This window comes from Verticillium alfalfae, genomic scaffold (assembly GCF_000150825.1).
Source record: "Verticillium alfalfae VaMs.102 supercont1.5 genomic scaffold, whole genome shotgun sequence".
Classification (NCBI taxonomy): domain Eukaryota; kingdom Fungi; phylum Ascomycota; class Sordariomycetes; order Glomerellales; family Plectosphaerellaceae; genus Verticillium; species Verticillium alfalfae.
Window position 1 is genome coordinate 432,487 of NW_003315034.1, and position 15,087 is coordinate 447,573.

General features: G+C 57.2%; 5 protein-coding genes across 5 annotated transcripts; 2 read left to right on the forward strand and 3 right to left on the reverse strand.

Annotated features, from left to right (window-relative positions):
• Nucleotides 1–2,334: 2,334 nt before the first annotated feature.
• Nucleotides 2,335–2,759, reverse strand: VDBG_04454 (predicted protein; the record flags this gene model as incomplete). Its single annotated transcript, XM_003004802.1, has 2 exons — nt 2,335–2,381; nt 2,480–2,759. The coding sequence occupies 2 exons, from the start codon at nt 2,757–2,759 to the stop codon at nt 2,335–2,337; spliced, it is 327 nt and encodes a 108-aa protein (XP_003004848.1).
• A 3,056-nt stretch (nt 2,760–5,815) lies between these two features.
• VDBG_04455 (transcriptional regulator) lies at nt 5,816–7,022 on the forward strand (the record flags this gene model as incomplete). Its single annotated transcript, XM_003004803.1, has 2 exons — nt 5,816–5,873; nt 6,298–7,022. The coding sequence occupies 2 exons, from the start codon at nt 5,816–5,818 to the stop codon at nt 7,020–7,022; spliced, it is 783 nt and encodes a 260-aa protein (XP_003004849.1).
• Nucleotides 7,023–8,006: 984 nt separating this feature from the next.
• VDBG_04456 (predicted protein) lies at nt 8,007–8,585 on the reverse strand (the record flags this gene model as incomplete). Its single annotated transcript, XM_003004804.1, has 2 exons — nt 8,007–8,375; nt 8,499–8,585. 2 exons carry the CDS (start codon nt 8,583–8,585, stop codon nt 8,007–8,009), a joined length of 456 nt encoding a protein of 151 aa, XP_003004850.1.
• Nucleotides 8,586–9,604: 1,019 nt separating this feature from the next.
• VDBG_04457 (ATP phosphoribosyltransferase) lies at nt 9,605–10,843 on the reverse strand (the record flags this gene model as incomplete). Its single annotated transcript, XM_003004805.1, has 3 exons — nt 9,605–9,975; nt 10,117–10,692; nt 10,757–10,843. 3 exons carry the CDS (start codon nt 10,827–10,829, stop codon nt 9,605–9,607), a joined length of 1,020 nt encoding a protein of 339 aa, XP_003004851.1.
• Nucleotides 10,844–12,247: 1,404 nt separating this feature from the next.
• On the forward strand, nt 12,248–14,496 carry VDBG_04458 (general alpha-glucoside permease; the record flags this gene model as incomplete). The annotated part of the gene is made up of 4 exons (XM_003004806.1): nt 12,248–12,705; nt 12,765–12,790; nt 13,226–13,297; nt 13,355–14,496. 4 exons carry the CDS (start codon nt 12,248–12,250, stop codon nt 14,494–14,496), a joined length of 1,698 nt encoding a protein of 565 aa, XP_003004852.1.
• Nucleotides 14,497–15,087: the final 591 nt, after the last annotated feature.

Sequence of the window (15,087 nt, forward strand, 5' to 3'; positions counted from 1 at the left end):
CATTCGGCTCGTACTTGATGGGTTCATCCCTTATGCTCAAGCAAGTGGCAAGGAAGAAGGTCAGCTCGTAGTGTCAGCTTGTCGTTTCAGTCAGTACAACTTTCAGACCACTAACGTCATCTTCTCCGCAGCCGATTTCGTCGTCAAGATGCCTCGTCCAAGATGACGGAGCATTGTATGATCTACACGACCGGAGCGGGAAGGTGATGCTCCTCGCGCCAGAGTCTGGAAGGGTACACGAAGAGGTTGCAGGGCCAGGCGGAAGTCGAGATAGGACGAACTCTGATCTGGCCACGCGCTGGAGATGGTATGTGGGCACCCTTGATGCCGCGCCAGTTGTCGATCAGGGCTGATGTGCAGCTAGGATCCGTTGACTTACGGGAGGACCTGCCTCTTGATGAGGGCCCCCACATCCACCTATGCCTGGGGCAATAATCAGCGAGCGCCAGCGGCGAAGCCCTCCTGAAAATCAAACACTTCTTGATTCAGCCTAATGGACAATATCGGACGGCGTTGCAGCTAGCCAGGTCTGGCACCACTAGCTCGGCTCCTTAGGACTTGAGGGCTTGTCATGTCAACTCCAGAGCGCTAAATGAATAAGTAATTCAAAACATGCATAGGGCAAATGGCGCTTCCAAGTGCCGCCGATCCAGGTCGCTTGCTTAGCTCGTTCGCGTGGTTTAATGCCGTGGCTCGGCTGGAGAAATGGACCCTCGCCCCTCGTGATGGCATACATGTACTCCTCAACGTTGAGACGCCGATACCTCGCGGCGGCGAGCAGCTGGTAGCCGTCGGATGCTGCAAAGCTTAGGCATAATGGAGTATATCACAGTGCGTCCTTTCGACGAGCGCGAGAACCGTAGACACAGGAATGGATCCGTCTCGCGTCTGGTCTAGGGTAGGCAAGTCAGCTGCAATGCGTTGTGAGAAGCACGGAAAACCGGGGTCCGGCACGTCAGTGACTGTTCGTATGGCCATGGGTACGTGCCCTGGCATGCGACATGCGACATGCGACATGCAACCTGAACGGAGAGCCAGCTCACATCTCGGCAGCTTGCGTGCTCGTGCCGCTCCGTGGTGCTGACAACCTGGTCTTCGGCCCGGGGGGTAGACAGTCGCGAGGCTGTTCTGACTGGGAGGCTGGGGCGCATCGTCAGGAAACAGAGTTTGGCCATGAGACTCATCTATCTCGAGACATCAATCTAGACCCGGCCGGAGGCTGGGCGAATGGGGCCCAAGCTGAATCTTCATGATAGGCATCATTTGGGACCAGAAAATGCAGGGCTCCACAAGGAACGACAGATAGTCGGTTCGGAGGGCCAGGACACCCAACTTCCGATTGATTACAGGGGAAGTTGCGCATCGCCATTAAGCGGTGAGAGGTGGGGCTATCCCGTGCATCCAGAGTGATGAATCCGACGTTCCGCCGCCGTTCAGTGTCGGCGCCTTGTTCAGGACTGCATGTCTGGCTTCTAGAAAGGAGTCAGGGTCTGAAGAAGCAGAGAGGATCGTCGTCAATGGTGTTGGAGGGCCTGCTAGTGCTCGGGATTGGCGTCCGTCAGCCCCGGCCAGGTGCATCAGACACTGTTGGTCCCCTGTGCTTGACCTGGCAGAACTTGAGCGACCTGGGGGTTGGGTGACGAGGAGGCGAGGATGCGAGGCGGCGAGCGGGAGAGGAACGCCTGCGATTCTGGACCAGTGAAATCGAAGCAGGTTTGGGGAAGAGGGTCGGTCCATCTTTTGTGTCTGGGATCCGAGGAACTGGCTCTGGGAAAAGGAAAAGTGAGATTAGAAAACATCCGAAGAATGGGCAACGTAAAGGTTGAAGACTGTCACGACAGGCATGGCAGGGTGCGAGGGCCAAAGTTGCCCGCGTAGCCTAAGCCTACCTTGCCTAGGTAGGTAGGTAGGTAGGTAGGTAGGTAGGTACCTACCTTGCCTTCCCATGGTGCCTACCTAGACTGGGAGGGGGGAGAAGGGTGAGGGGACGGACGCAAGGCAGCTCGAGTGTGGGCGAGAAGGGCAGCTACATTGGTGTTAGGCTCCGCCTGCAGCTCCTTCCTCTTTGCACCGCCCGCCTCCTTCACTGACTCTGTCAATCTGTCAATACTTACTACCCTAAGGTACACCTGCCTTAACCTACCTACCTTAGTTACCTACGTGAAAGATGCGATCAGAAGCAGCAGGTGACTTCATGATGGCGAAATTGCAAGACCTGGCATCGAGGAGAGCAAGAGCGACACGGCACACTCGGCGGAATGCCTCTGGCACCTGCAAATGCAGCAAGAAAGTCACCCACTGACGCCACGCAACCGATCTACGGACCCGAAGCAACTACGACAGAGCACCGTCACACCAAAAGGAAGGCGTATGTCTTGATGCTGCATCACAAGACGACACCACTGGCAGCAGCAGCAGGAGCAGCAGCAGCAGATTTCAACCTGCCTCACTTGCCTACGGTAGGCAGGCATCTAGGTACCTTGCGCAGTTGACATGTCACTTCTGAATCCTTGATGTGAGAAACCTTTGGCTCGGTCGTTTTGCCAGCTTCCAGTACCGTCTTCCATCTTCATCTCCAAGGAACCTCCGACCGGGTTAGGAAAAGAAAAAGGGAGAAACTTAATATCCTTACAACCCTTGGTGACCGCTTCGAGCGTCATATCAATTACGCAGAGCACGGGCAATGGTTTCTTCTCCATTTCACCGACTGGTCTCCAGTGCTCTGTTGCGCCAGACTCCTCACACAGGGAACGCGCCATCGCGCCATGTATTGCCTGTCTCACTGTCATATCCCGTCCTAACTCACCGACTCTGGCCCAATGATTACTTCACCAGGTGTGAGGCGGTATCTTGTCTCCAGTCGTCCGCCGTCTCACCTCCAAGACAACCACGTGCCTCGCATCGCCTTTTCATAGTCCAAACCCGCCCTCTCGATGCTGCCTGAACACCCATCTTGCTTCTCCTTTCGTCAAGACAACCACGACGCTCGCTCTCTCGGATTTGGGCCAAGCAGCAACCTGTCTTCGCCTTGACGAACCCCCACAACTTTCCTCCCACATTCCTCAACATTGTCGCGAGGAGAAATCAACTACCGCGCTTAGCACTTTTTTGGCTAGACAAGCTGAAAGTGGAACAGTCGCCTCTTCATTGCTTCTGCTCGTCGGTGAAAACTAGCCAGCAAGGGACCCCGTTTGGTCTCGACGCAATTAGTATTATACCGCGGCCAAATTTTGCTGCCAGTCATGCCATCAGTCCTCGAATTGCCAGCAGCAGCTCCTCGACATAGCACTTCAGCTCGGAGCAATAGGTCCTGAAGTCGACGCCACAATGCTCAACAGTCAACCTCTGGCTGATTGACCCCGGAATGGCTGCTTTGAATATCAGGGTGCAAGACAGCAACCCACCCAACAGGAGACGGCAATATCTTCATTCGCTCTAGCGCAGCTGGTCAGCTCGGTGACTTGTTGGATCACTGACATCAATGGATATTGACGACCGTCAGCCTCGACATGGTGGACCGCTTGGCTGCTCCCAAGGCAGTTATGGCGAAGGATGCCCTCATTTGACCGCCGTGTCCAAACCAGTGCCTCCTCTATTGAGCGGCCAGCCACTGAGCTCCTTGGGTCTGCCAATATCTCCCCCACGCTAGTTCCTGGCTGTGTGCTCATTCTCCCCCCTCTGCTGGCATTCCGAGCTTCTCCCAATCGATGCGTGGGTTAAGGTGCCTCACTCTCCGAGCATCCAGACGGACCAGATAGGCTCCTGCACTAAACCCTGGCTGGATATTGGAGATTTGCATCGGGCGAAATAGCGTGGGGGAAACACGAATGCGTTACGTCCCTTCAGTGCGCTAGACGCTGTCCAGTGCAGGGACCTGTGCCCACGTCGGAAGGCTAGAGCAGTCTGGTCTGCACTGGTTGTTCTTGATGCCAGTGGTGCATGTCAGCGCGAACCTGGCCCCTGTCATGGGCAGATAATCGAGTGCCGAGGTGAGAATGTGCTGTACAGTAGAGCAGCGACACCGGCAGGTGCATCACTATGCTTAGAAGCAAACCGAAAACCAAGGATCTCTTTTGATAGGACTTGAAACGTATTCTCCACGAGCGTCAACGTTATGTTTAAGCTACAATATGCGTCTCACTTCGAATGGGGTTTGGAAGGTAGTCTGCAAAGCTCAAAGCCATCTTGGCTCCACGATAGGCACCATGGAGAACCTGTGCTTTGCAAGTCAACTCGTTCCACCTACACGCGTCTACACCTGCCGGAGCCATCTCCAGCAGGTACTCTGTATCTCCAGGGGCGGCATGATCGGCCTTGTATGTGTGCATCCGGGATGTTGATGTAAGCGCCATAGGCTAAGGCATACGTGCGGCAGTCCGTCCGTCGTCTCTGCGGGCGTCAGGCCAAACAGTCGTTTGCGATGAAGAAACACGAGTCAACTTTCAGCGAACCTCGACCATGTCTTGTCGAAGCTACACCGAAGGGCGATAGTCCGCTTTGGCAGCCGCGTCCATTGGGAGTTTCACCGCAATCTACACGAAACCATCAGGCTTTGCGAACTACTTTACACGCACTTTACACGCTTTGACTGTAGGTTTGAATACCAATGACTTGTGCTTCAGTTTATATTCTGAGCTCAAAATGTTCCGTGGTACGTGACCATGACCGGTCTCACGTGCAATGTGCAGGTCGTGGTATTGTCGAGTTTTTCACGCCACGCCTCGACCTGCTGGTCAATCATGCTTCAAGCTAGCATATAGATGAGTTACTGATAGACTGATTTGTGAACTTAATTTAATTTTGATTGTGTTTCAATTTTTTTAGTTGTTGACGTTCCTGTGGCGCTACGTTTTGTCGACAACGGCTTGCGCAACTCAGTACAGAACATAGTCTTTAAAGGCCCTGCGGTCACATGCCAGGCCTAGGCTTCGTCGCTATTATGAAGTTCTAGAGCGTCAGGAAGAGAAATATCCATGCCTCGTTACGCAACCGGTCACCCTGCCTGACCCTAGGTTGCGTATGATGCGGTGCGAGTGATTGAAGGTGGTCCATGTAAGGATGACAGCATGTAAAACTACTCTAAAAACGAAACGAATCATGGTTCAGGTGCCCTTTAGATTGGTACTCAGTACATTGTAAGTGCAGGCCAGGCTCTGGAGCATCATTCTCGCCATGTAGACCAGCGTGGCATCTACATACAACTTTGTGACCATGGACGAGACCTTTACATGCAATGTGAGCGGCCATCCCAGGGCATGAACACACAGGCTGAGCCAAGTAGACACGAGATTCTATGAGGTTGCAGTGATTGTCGTGAATCACCGGCAGTGAAATAATCAGGTCGACATCCACTCTAGTCTCGACCAGATCATGGAGCGAGGAGTGTGTATGGCATGCCACTCGGCATGTGTGGCAAGGTGCCTTGGAGCCAGACCTAGTAATACAGATCAAGCAGTACGACCGGGAACGGCTCATTTGCCGTTTGCTTGAGTTTGGCGTGCTGAACTGTATGAGAGGATGCAAGACTCCGTGCAGCGTGCCGCTGCCAGCAGGACATTTCTCTGGTCGAACGGCGTCAGAATCACCAAAGCATCGATGTTGGTCGTAAGCTTGGCGACTCAGAGTCAACAGGGCAGCATGGGCGTCGACAGGTACGCACACTGTTGATGTTCACTTCTCTGAAGCCGTATACTGGTCGTCGGTGTGTCGTCGAATTTGTACCCCCTCCAGCTTCCGACAGCTTGCACCCCCGCACCCGTCTTTACTCAAAGGAGGCAGAAGCTCCGGTTCCCCTCTCGTCACGATCGTAGCAACCATGGTGCAGAGCAAGATCGAGACTCTTGGATCAACAAGAATACGAGGAACTGGTGCAAGTGAGCTGTGGTGCTGGGCCCCAGCGAACTCGAGCGCTCATGAGGTGGTTGTCTGTGTATTCCTTCGCGATTATGGACTCCACTACGTGAAGGATTCCGCAACACGGCAACTCGAATGTCAACCCGCCCAGCCTGGGCGCGCCCTTCCCATGACTCACTGCGTCAGTGGCTTCAGTTCTGACATATAAACAGTATGGAACAGCAACGCGTCGCGACAGAGCACGATCGTAGTCAGGCTTCATACAGCAGCGCATCATCATGATGGTCACGAATCAATTGGCGGGCAAAGTCGATTCTCATGTCTCTCGAGACCTTGCGCAAGATTTGGAATCCATTCAACACATCCTCACCGACACTTGCTTATCCATTCCTGCCCTTCGATTGCTCTTAAAAATAGGCAACCCATGTTCCATACCATCATTAGACAAAGATGATGCCATTTCCAACGCGGCCCTCGAGGAAGTCGTTCAAATGGAGCTCGTGACGGCAACGGACCCGCCGAAATTGACGCCACGGGGTGCGACCTGCACGCAAGCCGCCCTGAATAACCACGCCGGCCCCGTAGACCGCGCAGCGCCATCACCGCCGGCCGTCCGCGTCCTCCCCGGCTACCGACCGGGCTTCCTCGCCCGTTGCCTCGACATGCACATGGCCTACTACCACGCCATCACAGGGTGGGGCCTCGCCTTCGAGACGGCCCTCGCGCGCGACTTTGGCGACATCCTCGCCCGCCTCGCCTCGAGCCCGACGTCGCAGGTCTGGTCGGCCCTGGGACCGGACGACGGCATCCTCGGCACGGTGCTCCTCGACGCGAGCGGTGCCGACGTCGTGGGGGCCGCGCCGCGTCGCCGGAGCGCGCAGCTGCGGGGCTTCATCATCGACCCCGCGGCGCGGGGGCTGGGCGTCGGTCGGAAGATGCTCGACGCCGTCATGGCGCACGTCCGGGCGGCGGGCGTGGAGGAGGTGATGCTGCATACGATGGGCTCGCTCGAGGCGGCGGTGCATCTGTACCGCGGGGCCGGGTTCGTCGTGGAGAGCGTGTACGAGCAGGTCGTCTGGGAGGTGAGCCTGCCGCAGATGAGGCTCATCTGGCGGGCGGACGGCGCCGGGGCCGCCGCTGTGCAGGCCGCGGAGCTTGGTCCCTTGTGAGGCGGCGCAGTGAAGCGCCTCTTGGTATGTAACCATGCACCGTGGGTGCTTGACTGTGGAAAGGGGTGAGAGTGGTGATGCCTCGTCATGGGGATTTGTCGTTTTGCATCTGGCCAGTGATGCTGCTACGAGAATGGATGCGTGTGCACTTTTGGACAGGATAATGAGTGCGTGGAGGGACGAAGTGAGGTCAATGCAAGACCGAGAAACAGCCTCATTGAAACGTTTTGATAGAGGGGAGGTGAAACCAGGTGGCCGAATACTTCATGAATATATATCTCTTGCCATGGTGGCCAAGTCAAACCGCGCCCTTTTCATTGTGCATCTAGGCAAGGCAAGCGATACTGGGCTTATCGACGACATGTGTGATAGCTCTGCCCGTACTGCCCCCGACTGCACAGCTGTCTCCTCATCCAGCTCTGTTTATAGCCCTTCAGGTCAGGTAGCCAAGGTCCTCTGCGTGGCTTCGTATTGGGTCTGCTCAAGCAACCTGCGATCACGGCGTACCCCTATCTTTCTCCTTTTGCCGCTTACACGCTGCGCGACGTGCGTCTCCCACTTTTTCTTTCTTCTTGCCTTTTGCAGCAATCGACACTCCAAGTCCGTAACCTCGATGTCCAGCAGAGACTCCTCGCGATCGCCATCATGACACCCGGTGGTTGCGCACGACACAAGACGAAGACAGTGCCGGAGAAGACGGACGCGCTGGCTTGTCGACCAAGCTACCATTGTCATGCTTCTCACACAGTATGTCGCCCACGGACGTAGGTCCAGCTTGCATCGTCAGCAAGACACGCCTATGTTAGTCGAGAGAGAGGATTCAGAAGCGTGAGCACGCGCGTGAGAAGGAAGTGCAGACACGCCTGGTTCTCCCACGGTTGACTTGATGCGAGGCGTCGCCTGTCCGTGTCTGTCCATATATCCTGGGGGGGCATCGCCTCATAGAGGTACATTCCATGTCTGCTTGCTCCGTTTCCTCTCGTCTCAGACAGCCACAGACGTCCAGACCCAGCGCAGAAGCGACACGCTCGTCCACGCGGCGACGGCGACAAGGGCAGCCAGGGCGGCGGCGACGTGGGTGCGGATCTCAAAAGCATCGGCCATTTCCATCTTGGCCAGCTTCTTCTGCTTCGTGCGGTAGTACCCGCCCGTCGTCTGGCCACGACCGCCTCCTGCCGCGCTCGGGGGTTTCCCCCCGTCATGCTCGTGAGCGGGCCGGTAGACCAGGTGGTGCAGCCACGCGGGCAGTCTGCTGTCGCTCTGACGGCCGCGGTAGCGCATGAGCGTGTAGCGCAGATCGACCCAGGCGAGGGAGACGAGGAAGGAGACGAAGATAACGGGCGTCATGACCAGCTGGGGATCTTGTCAGTGTACATATTCATTCCTGTTGGCTCGAGTCTCATGGGCGCGTGTGCAGTGCGCTGCGGATGAAGGAACTTCATCGAGGCTTCTCGCCGCCCGCTGATGGTAACGCACCTTGTAGAGGGTCATCTTGTCGACGGCGGCGGCATCGCTGCTGCCCCGTGTCGTGGTGACTTTCGTCGCCGTGACGGATGACGACATGGCAGCCGTGCGCTGGAAGCTGGAAGCTGGAAGGAAGCTCTGGCGGGGGTGGTGAGAGGATGAGGTCAGTGGTGGGGACCTTCCTGTACCTGGGCTGGCAGGTACCGTAATGCCGTAAGGGACGGAGATGGCTGGCGGGTTGAGGCGGCAGGTGCGATTGAATATGGTAAGAGTCCAGCGACGGGAGTCGAGATTCCAATACGGCGAAATCATACTATATGACTGAAGACGTATCCGTCCTTCTTTTCAGGACAAGCTATGCCTTCCTCGTACTTCACATCTCGATTGCATCAGCGAGCGACCAGCCCAGCCCGCATCGGGACCCTCGGTTTCGGGGGCTTCGGGGCCCAGTCGCACTGACCATCCTGACGGCCGTCCCGCATCTCGCATCTCGCCTCTCGATTGGCGGATCCGTAGGGTGTCCCTAACGGAGGAGGGAAAAGCCCTGGAGCGACAATCAGGAGCAATGACGGAGCACCAGTTCCACACGGCTAATCAGTTTGTTCCTGGCCTTAGTAGGTGGAGGATCCAATGTGTGACTTTTTCCCTCCTCTTTTTTCACTCTGCTGATTCGTCTGTTCGCTATCGCACTCGCAATTGTGTCCTGGAGCCTGCAACGTGGGGTTTTGGAAGAGGCGCAGTGCGGGCCGTTCCCAGTGGCGGTGCTTCGGGTAGCAAGGCACGATGCAAAATCGTCGCTCGTTTTCACCCAAGGTCACTGCAATTCGAGGACGATGCTGCTGAGCCACCAAGGTACGACGGCTGGGCCCATCGAATCGACCTAGCAGTTCAATCCTGCCGAAGCACCGTGCCACTTCAGCCCTGTCGTGTGCGCGTCGTGATGATCTCGCATTTGATATCTATGCCTTTTTGATGTCCTCTCCCCCCTTCGGCTTACCCATGTGGCACCATCACCATATTGCGTGGGCCTGAGCACGGTATTCCCCCCCCCTTTCGCCGCAGCACGCAACCTCTTTTTGATTTCATGTGTCCAAGAAGTGGACCTCATAGCCCACGGCTTACCGCGAGTTGTGAATGTCGAGCACCAGAATATCCTGCGCACCGGCCGCCGTCAGCTTGTCCATGACGACGGCAATCTCCTTCTTGACGACCATGCAGCTGACGGCGACCCAGCCCTCCGTGTCGAGCGTTGTAACGGTCGGCGCGCGCTTGCCCGGCGTGATGCTCTTGGCCTCGGTGAGGCGCACCCTCTCAATGTTGTACTGGCAGAGCACGTAGCGCTGCGCCGTGATGACGCCCTGGATGCGCGCCGTGATGAGGTCGATGGTTGCCTGGTTCGACGGCTTGCGCGACTTGATGAGCACCGCCTGCGAGTCGACCACCGTGTCAATGGCCTTGAGGCCCGCTGCCCTCATTGTCTCGCCCGATTCTGCGGGAACAATGTCAGCATGGATGCGTCGGAAGTAAGCAAGGCGAGGAAGAAAAAGAAGAAGAGGGAGAAGAAGAAGAGGGAGAAGAAGAAGAGGAGGAGGTAGAGGAGGCAGAGGAGGCAGAGGAGGAAGACACCCACCGACGAGATCCACAATGCCGTCAGCCACGCCCAGCGCGCACGCAGCTTCGACGCTGCCGCTGAGCTCAATGATCTTGGTCCGCATCTTCTTGGGCGTCGCAAAGTCCTCGCCGTTCGGCTGGCCCTCGAGGCCGAGCTCGAGCCGGGCAAAGTGGTCGGCGGCGAGGCCCGAGAAGCTCGTGCCGATCGTCTTGCCGATGAGGTCCTCCGTCGTCGCGTAGCCGCCCTTCTCCGGCACCTGGACCTGGAGCTTGCAGGCGCCAAAGCCGAGCTCCATGACGAGGTCGCAGCCCGCCGTCTTGAGGGGGTCCTCGGCGTTGTCGCCGGCGCCGATGGAGGCCCGGCGCGAGCGGTTGTAGGACCGCACGTTGGCGTCGTGCTCCTTGACCTGGTCCCAGCCCGTGATGCCGAGATCGCACTGGCCCTCGCCGACAAAGGTGGGGATGTCGGCGGCCGGCAGGAAGATGAGCGCGATGGGCAGGTTCTTGACGAGGGCAATGTCGAGGCGGTTCTCGCGGCGGAACTGCACGTCGGCACCCTCAAGCAGGTTGAGGGCGGCGGCGTTCAGGCGACCCTCTGGATGCGTGGTGGTCAGCTGCCGATCGGGGACGACGGGAGAAGCGGAGGGCGTTTGACTCACTCTTGGGCACCGCGAACAGGAGGCGGCCTTCTAGGCTTTCCTTCACCATCAGCTTTTCTAGTCCCTTCTTCATCATGGCCTGACTTCCACGGCGAGGACGACGAGAAGAGAGAGGGGGGAGGGGAGGGCGGGTGCGACCAACGAGTTGACGAGATCCATGGGGGGCTATGGTATGTCCTTCTGGGTGTCACCGGGGACAAGTGGTTGCGCAATTGCCTATATGTAGGTGTGTTGTATTAATCTCGCAGGACTGGCTTTCGAGGGTCGAAATGGAGTCGAGGGTACGAGGCACAGAGCACGACACGGTGGGGTGAGGCCAATGGATGCGATCCGTGGCTGCAGTTCGAAGGCTAGTCGGCGTCGGACTCGAAGGGGGTCTGCGCGAGTTGCACTACAGGGCAAAGGCGATGCGCTGGTCGAAAAGGGTGGGGGAGGACAATATGCAGGCGGTCAGCTCTGTCTTTGTAGAGAGTTGAGACGTTGTCGCGGGAGGAGGGGGTGAGGGGGCTGTGACTGTGTCGACTGCGACTGTAATTGCGATTGTGACCGCCGTGACTGTTCCTGGCCGGCCTCGTCTTTCTGGTGACTCAATCTCGTTAGCACCGACTTGAGGAAGAATCTGTGGTAGTGGCCCCCCAAAAAGACCGAAACACGTTGGCCTATGTCGGAGCTTGATTGATCGATGGCGGGGCAATTGTGCTCTTCGTCCTCCATGTGAGGTGGACACAGTGGACCGCCGCGGGGCACTCCGAATCGGTGACGGCCGGCAGTTTCCTACGGTGCTCTGTAGGCATCGACGGGGCACGAACCTGGGTTACCTAAGCCTCCCAGCGCCTTGGTGCCTGGCAACACGCCGCTCACTGAGCTTCTCAATGTCCAGCACTGAGGTAGGTGCCTGCTGAAAGAACCTACCTCTGAAGGCCCAGAAGGACGAACCCCCCCCCCCCTTTCTTTTCCTTGGGCCACAGCATCTTCCATGACATCCTACCTTACCTACCTAGGTATGTTGGTAGGTACCTATGTCGGTACTGTTGAACACGGCACTTTGCATGTCCTCGAATCCCCTTTCCGAAGACAATTAGGGTCATGCTGAAGCGCGTCAACACAAGGCCCCCTCCATCTGGGCCCGCCTCAACCCCTCCCCAACTCTGTTAACATACCGTGCATGCCGAACCTTATTACTGCGTCGCACTGCCTGAGACCTCAAAGACAATGGCGGACCCCAATCTCTCCCCCTAGAGTATCCCGTACAGCAGCTCTACACCTCAGCATCCAATAACATTTTCGTTTTCTCGACCCGTGTTCTTTCGAACCCACGTCAGCTTTCACCTGCAACTGGAGTGCCACGTAATTGTTGAGCGCAAAAAAGACTGGGAAATTGGTTGACTCGGCTGCGTCATGGGTGCTTTGCTAGATTTGAAGCACTCCTGAAAGAATTACGGCACGGACACCTGAACTGGCAGCTGCGGGAGCTCCACCCTCCCTCCCGCCATGGCTGCTGCGTTTCTGACGCCAGCCTCGACCTCGAACGCAACACTGATTCCTACAGGCGCCCGAGACGCAGAGTCTAGCGACGCTCACTACCTCTCCGTCGACTCGGGAGGACATTCGACGCCCATCCTCACCCCGTCGCAGTCGAGCAACGGCCAGCCCGACACCGATTCGAACCCAGGCTTTGATGACGACTGGCACCCATCATCTGCGACTAGCCATCCTGGTGGATACGCGGGACCCACGCGCCGCCCATCCAGCCTCGACCTCGACCTCGACCGCGACCGCGACATTGACCGGCGCGCCGGCGAGGTCATTGACGGGGAGCCGACAATCAATCAATCGATACGCGAGGAGACATTCGCAGAAATGTCGACATGGGCGGGGCAGCCCCATATCAGGGGGAGTTCTGAGGCGATGCGCATGGTTCTCCTGACCTTCAACGCCATCGGCATCACGTAGGTGGAACCCAGGTCGTGTGCCGTGGCGACAGCTAGCATTGACCCGTCATCCACAGCTTCACATGGGGAGTGGAGATGACCTGTGAGTAGCAAGCACCGCGCGAACCTGGCGCCCCTCCTCGGCAGATCACATGTTGACCTTGCGAATCCAGACTGCACACCGTATCTCCTGAATCTTGGCCTCACCAAGAGCAATACTTCGCTTGTGTGGATTGCTGGGCCTCTGTCGGGACTCATTGTTCAGCCTATCGTTGGCGTCATTGCTGATCAGTCCACCTCAAAATGGGGTCGCCGGCGTCCTTTCATCGTCATGGGCTCGATTATTGCCGCCTTGAGCATGGTCGTACTGGGCTTCACCCAGGAAATTGTGGGCTTTTTCGTTGCTGACGAGAAGTCTGCCCGCGGCTTCACGATAACGCTTGCAGTCCTGGCAATCTATGCCGTCGACTTTGCTATCAATGCGGGTGAGTCGACCCCATCGCATCCCGAGGACAGTATGAGCTGACCAGTTGCCCAGTCATGTCCTGCGCCAGGAGCCTGATCGTCGACACTCTACCCATCGAGAAACAACAAGCCGGTGCGGCATGGTGTAAGTGATTCCCCCCCTCTAAAGCCAAGTACTGGCCGTGTAGCTAACTCGGCGCAGCCAGCAGAATGTCCGCCATGGGCCATATGATGGGATATGGAGCGGGTGCTATTGACCTCGTAGGCATGTTGGGGACGACGCTTGGAGACACGCAGTTTAAGCAACTGACCCTGATCGCCACCTTCTTCATACTCTTCTCCTCGGGCGTGTCCTGCTGGGCGGTTACCGAGAGGGTGCTCGTCTCCACCCGACCAGACTCTCGCAAGCCTGCCGGCCGTTTCAAGGTCTTCAGCCAGATCTGGTCCACGCTGCTTAACCTGCCCCCACGTATCCAGGCCATCTGCTGGGCACAGTTCTGGGCGTGGATCGGCTGGTTCCCCTTCCTCTTCTACAGCGCGACCTGGGTCGGCGAGACGTATTTTCGCTACGATGCGCCCGAGGAGGCAAAGCACTCCAAAGACATGCTCGGCGATGTCGGTCGCATCGGCAGTACCGCCCTCGTCATCTACTCCACCGTCACCCTCATCGGCGCCTGGATCCTGCCCATGGTCACAAAGTCGCCAGACGACGAGAAGTATACGGCACGCCCGCCCCAAGGGCTGGCTACCCTCGCAGAAAAGTTCAGCAAGCGCAAACCCGACCTCATGACCGTCTGGATGGCCGGCCATCTCATGTTTGCGAGCGCCATGTTCATGGCTCCCTTCGCCGCCAGTTTCCGATTTGCCACTTTCCTCGTCGTCATCTGCGGACTTCCTTGGACCATTGCCATGTGGGCGCCCGTCACCTTTCTCGGCGTCGAGGTCAACAAGCTCAGCGGCGCCACAGATGCTGGCGGCCCAGCCTACCGCCGCCTGTCCAACGCCGATGACATTGAGCTGCCAGCCATCAGCGCAGACCACGCTCTGCATCTGGAGCATGGGTCCGACACGCCTGGCGCTTCATCGTCAACGGGCGAACTGTCGGGCATCTATTTCGGTATCCTCAACATCTACTCAACGTTGCCGCAATTTATTGGTACCTTCATCAGCACCATCGTCTTTACGATCCTCGAGCCCGGCAAGAGCCCCGAGCTTGCCAAGGGGGCCGATCCCGCTGAGCATCATGATACTGACGGCCCCAACGCCATTGCCGTATGTCTCTTCATCGGCGCCATCTCTGCGGTCGGCGCCGCATACGCCACTTCGAGGTTGAGATATCTGTGAAGACAAAGGTGCCATGAGACAGACGCCAAGCAAAGATGGAGTGAAATGTACTACAAATATGAGCACTGGTTATAAACGGACGGGACCGTGTGCATGCCGCAATCTTGTACCCACCTATACACGGAGTTGGGAGTCGCTAGATAGATCTCGGGGGCAAAACCAAGCAACCAATGTGGATGGAATTTCCATGGCATGAATCCTTGACATTGTCTCGCCAAACGAGTGGACTTGATATCGATATGTACTGTAGCCCGCTTCCTGCCTCCTCTGTCTCCCCCTTTCTACCTCCCAAAAGTCGGAGCGCCAAACACTCTCGTCGCGGGTCACTGAAAAAAAAAAACGCTCCTGCCTCCACCATGGAACATGCAACAGAAAAGGAGAAAGAGGAGCGCGCATCGCCGCATGTTGAAGGGGGGGGGGGGCAGAGGGTGTTTTGGTTGGGGGTATCTCGAAAAGGCGAGGCGCTGCGCAACGGGGGGTTGGGGGGGGACAGAAAGCGTTGGAGGAGAGGATGAGAGGATTTTTTATTTTTTGGCGCAGCTCTCTCTCTCTCTTTCGCCGACCACAAGCGTCGGAACTACTTAACCTTTT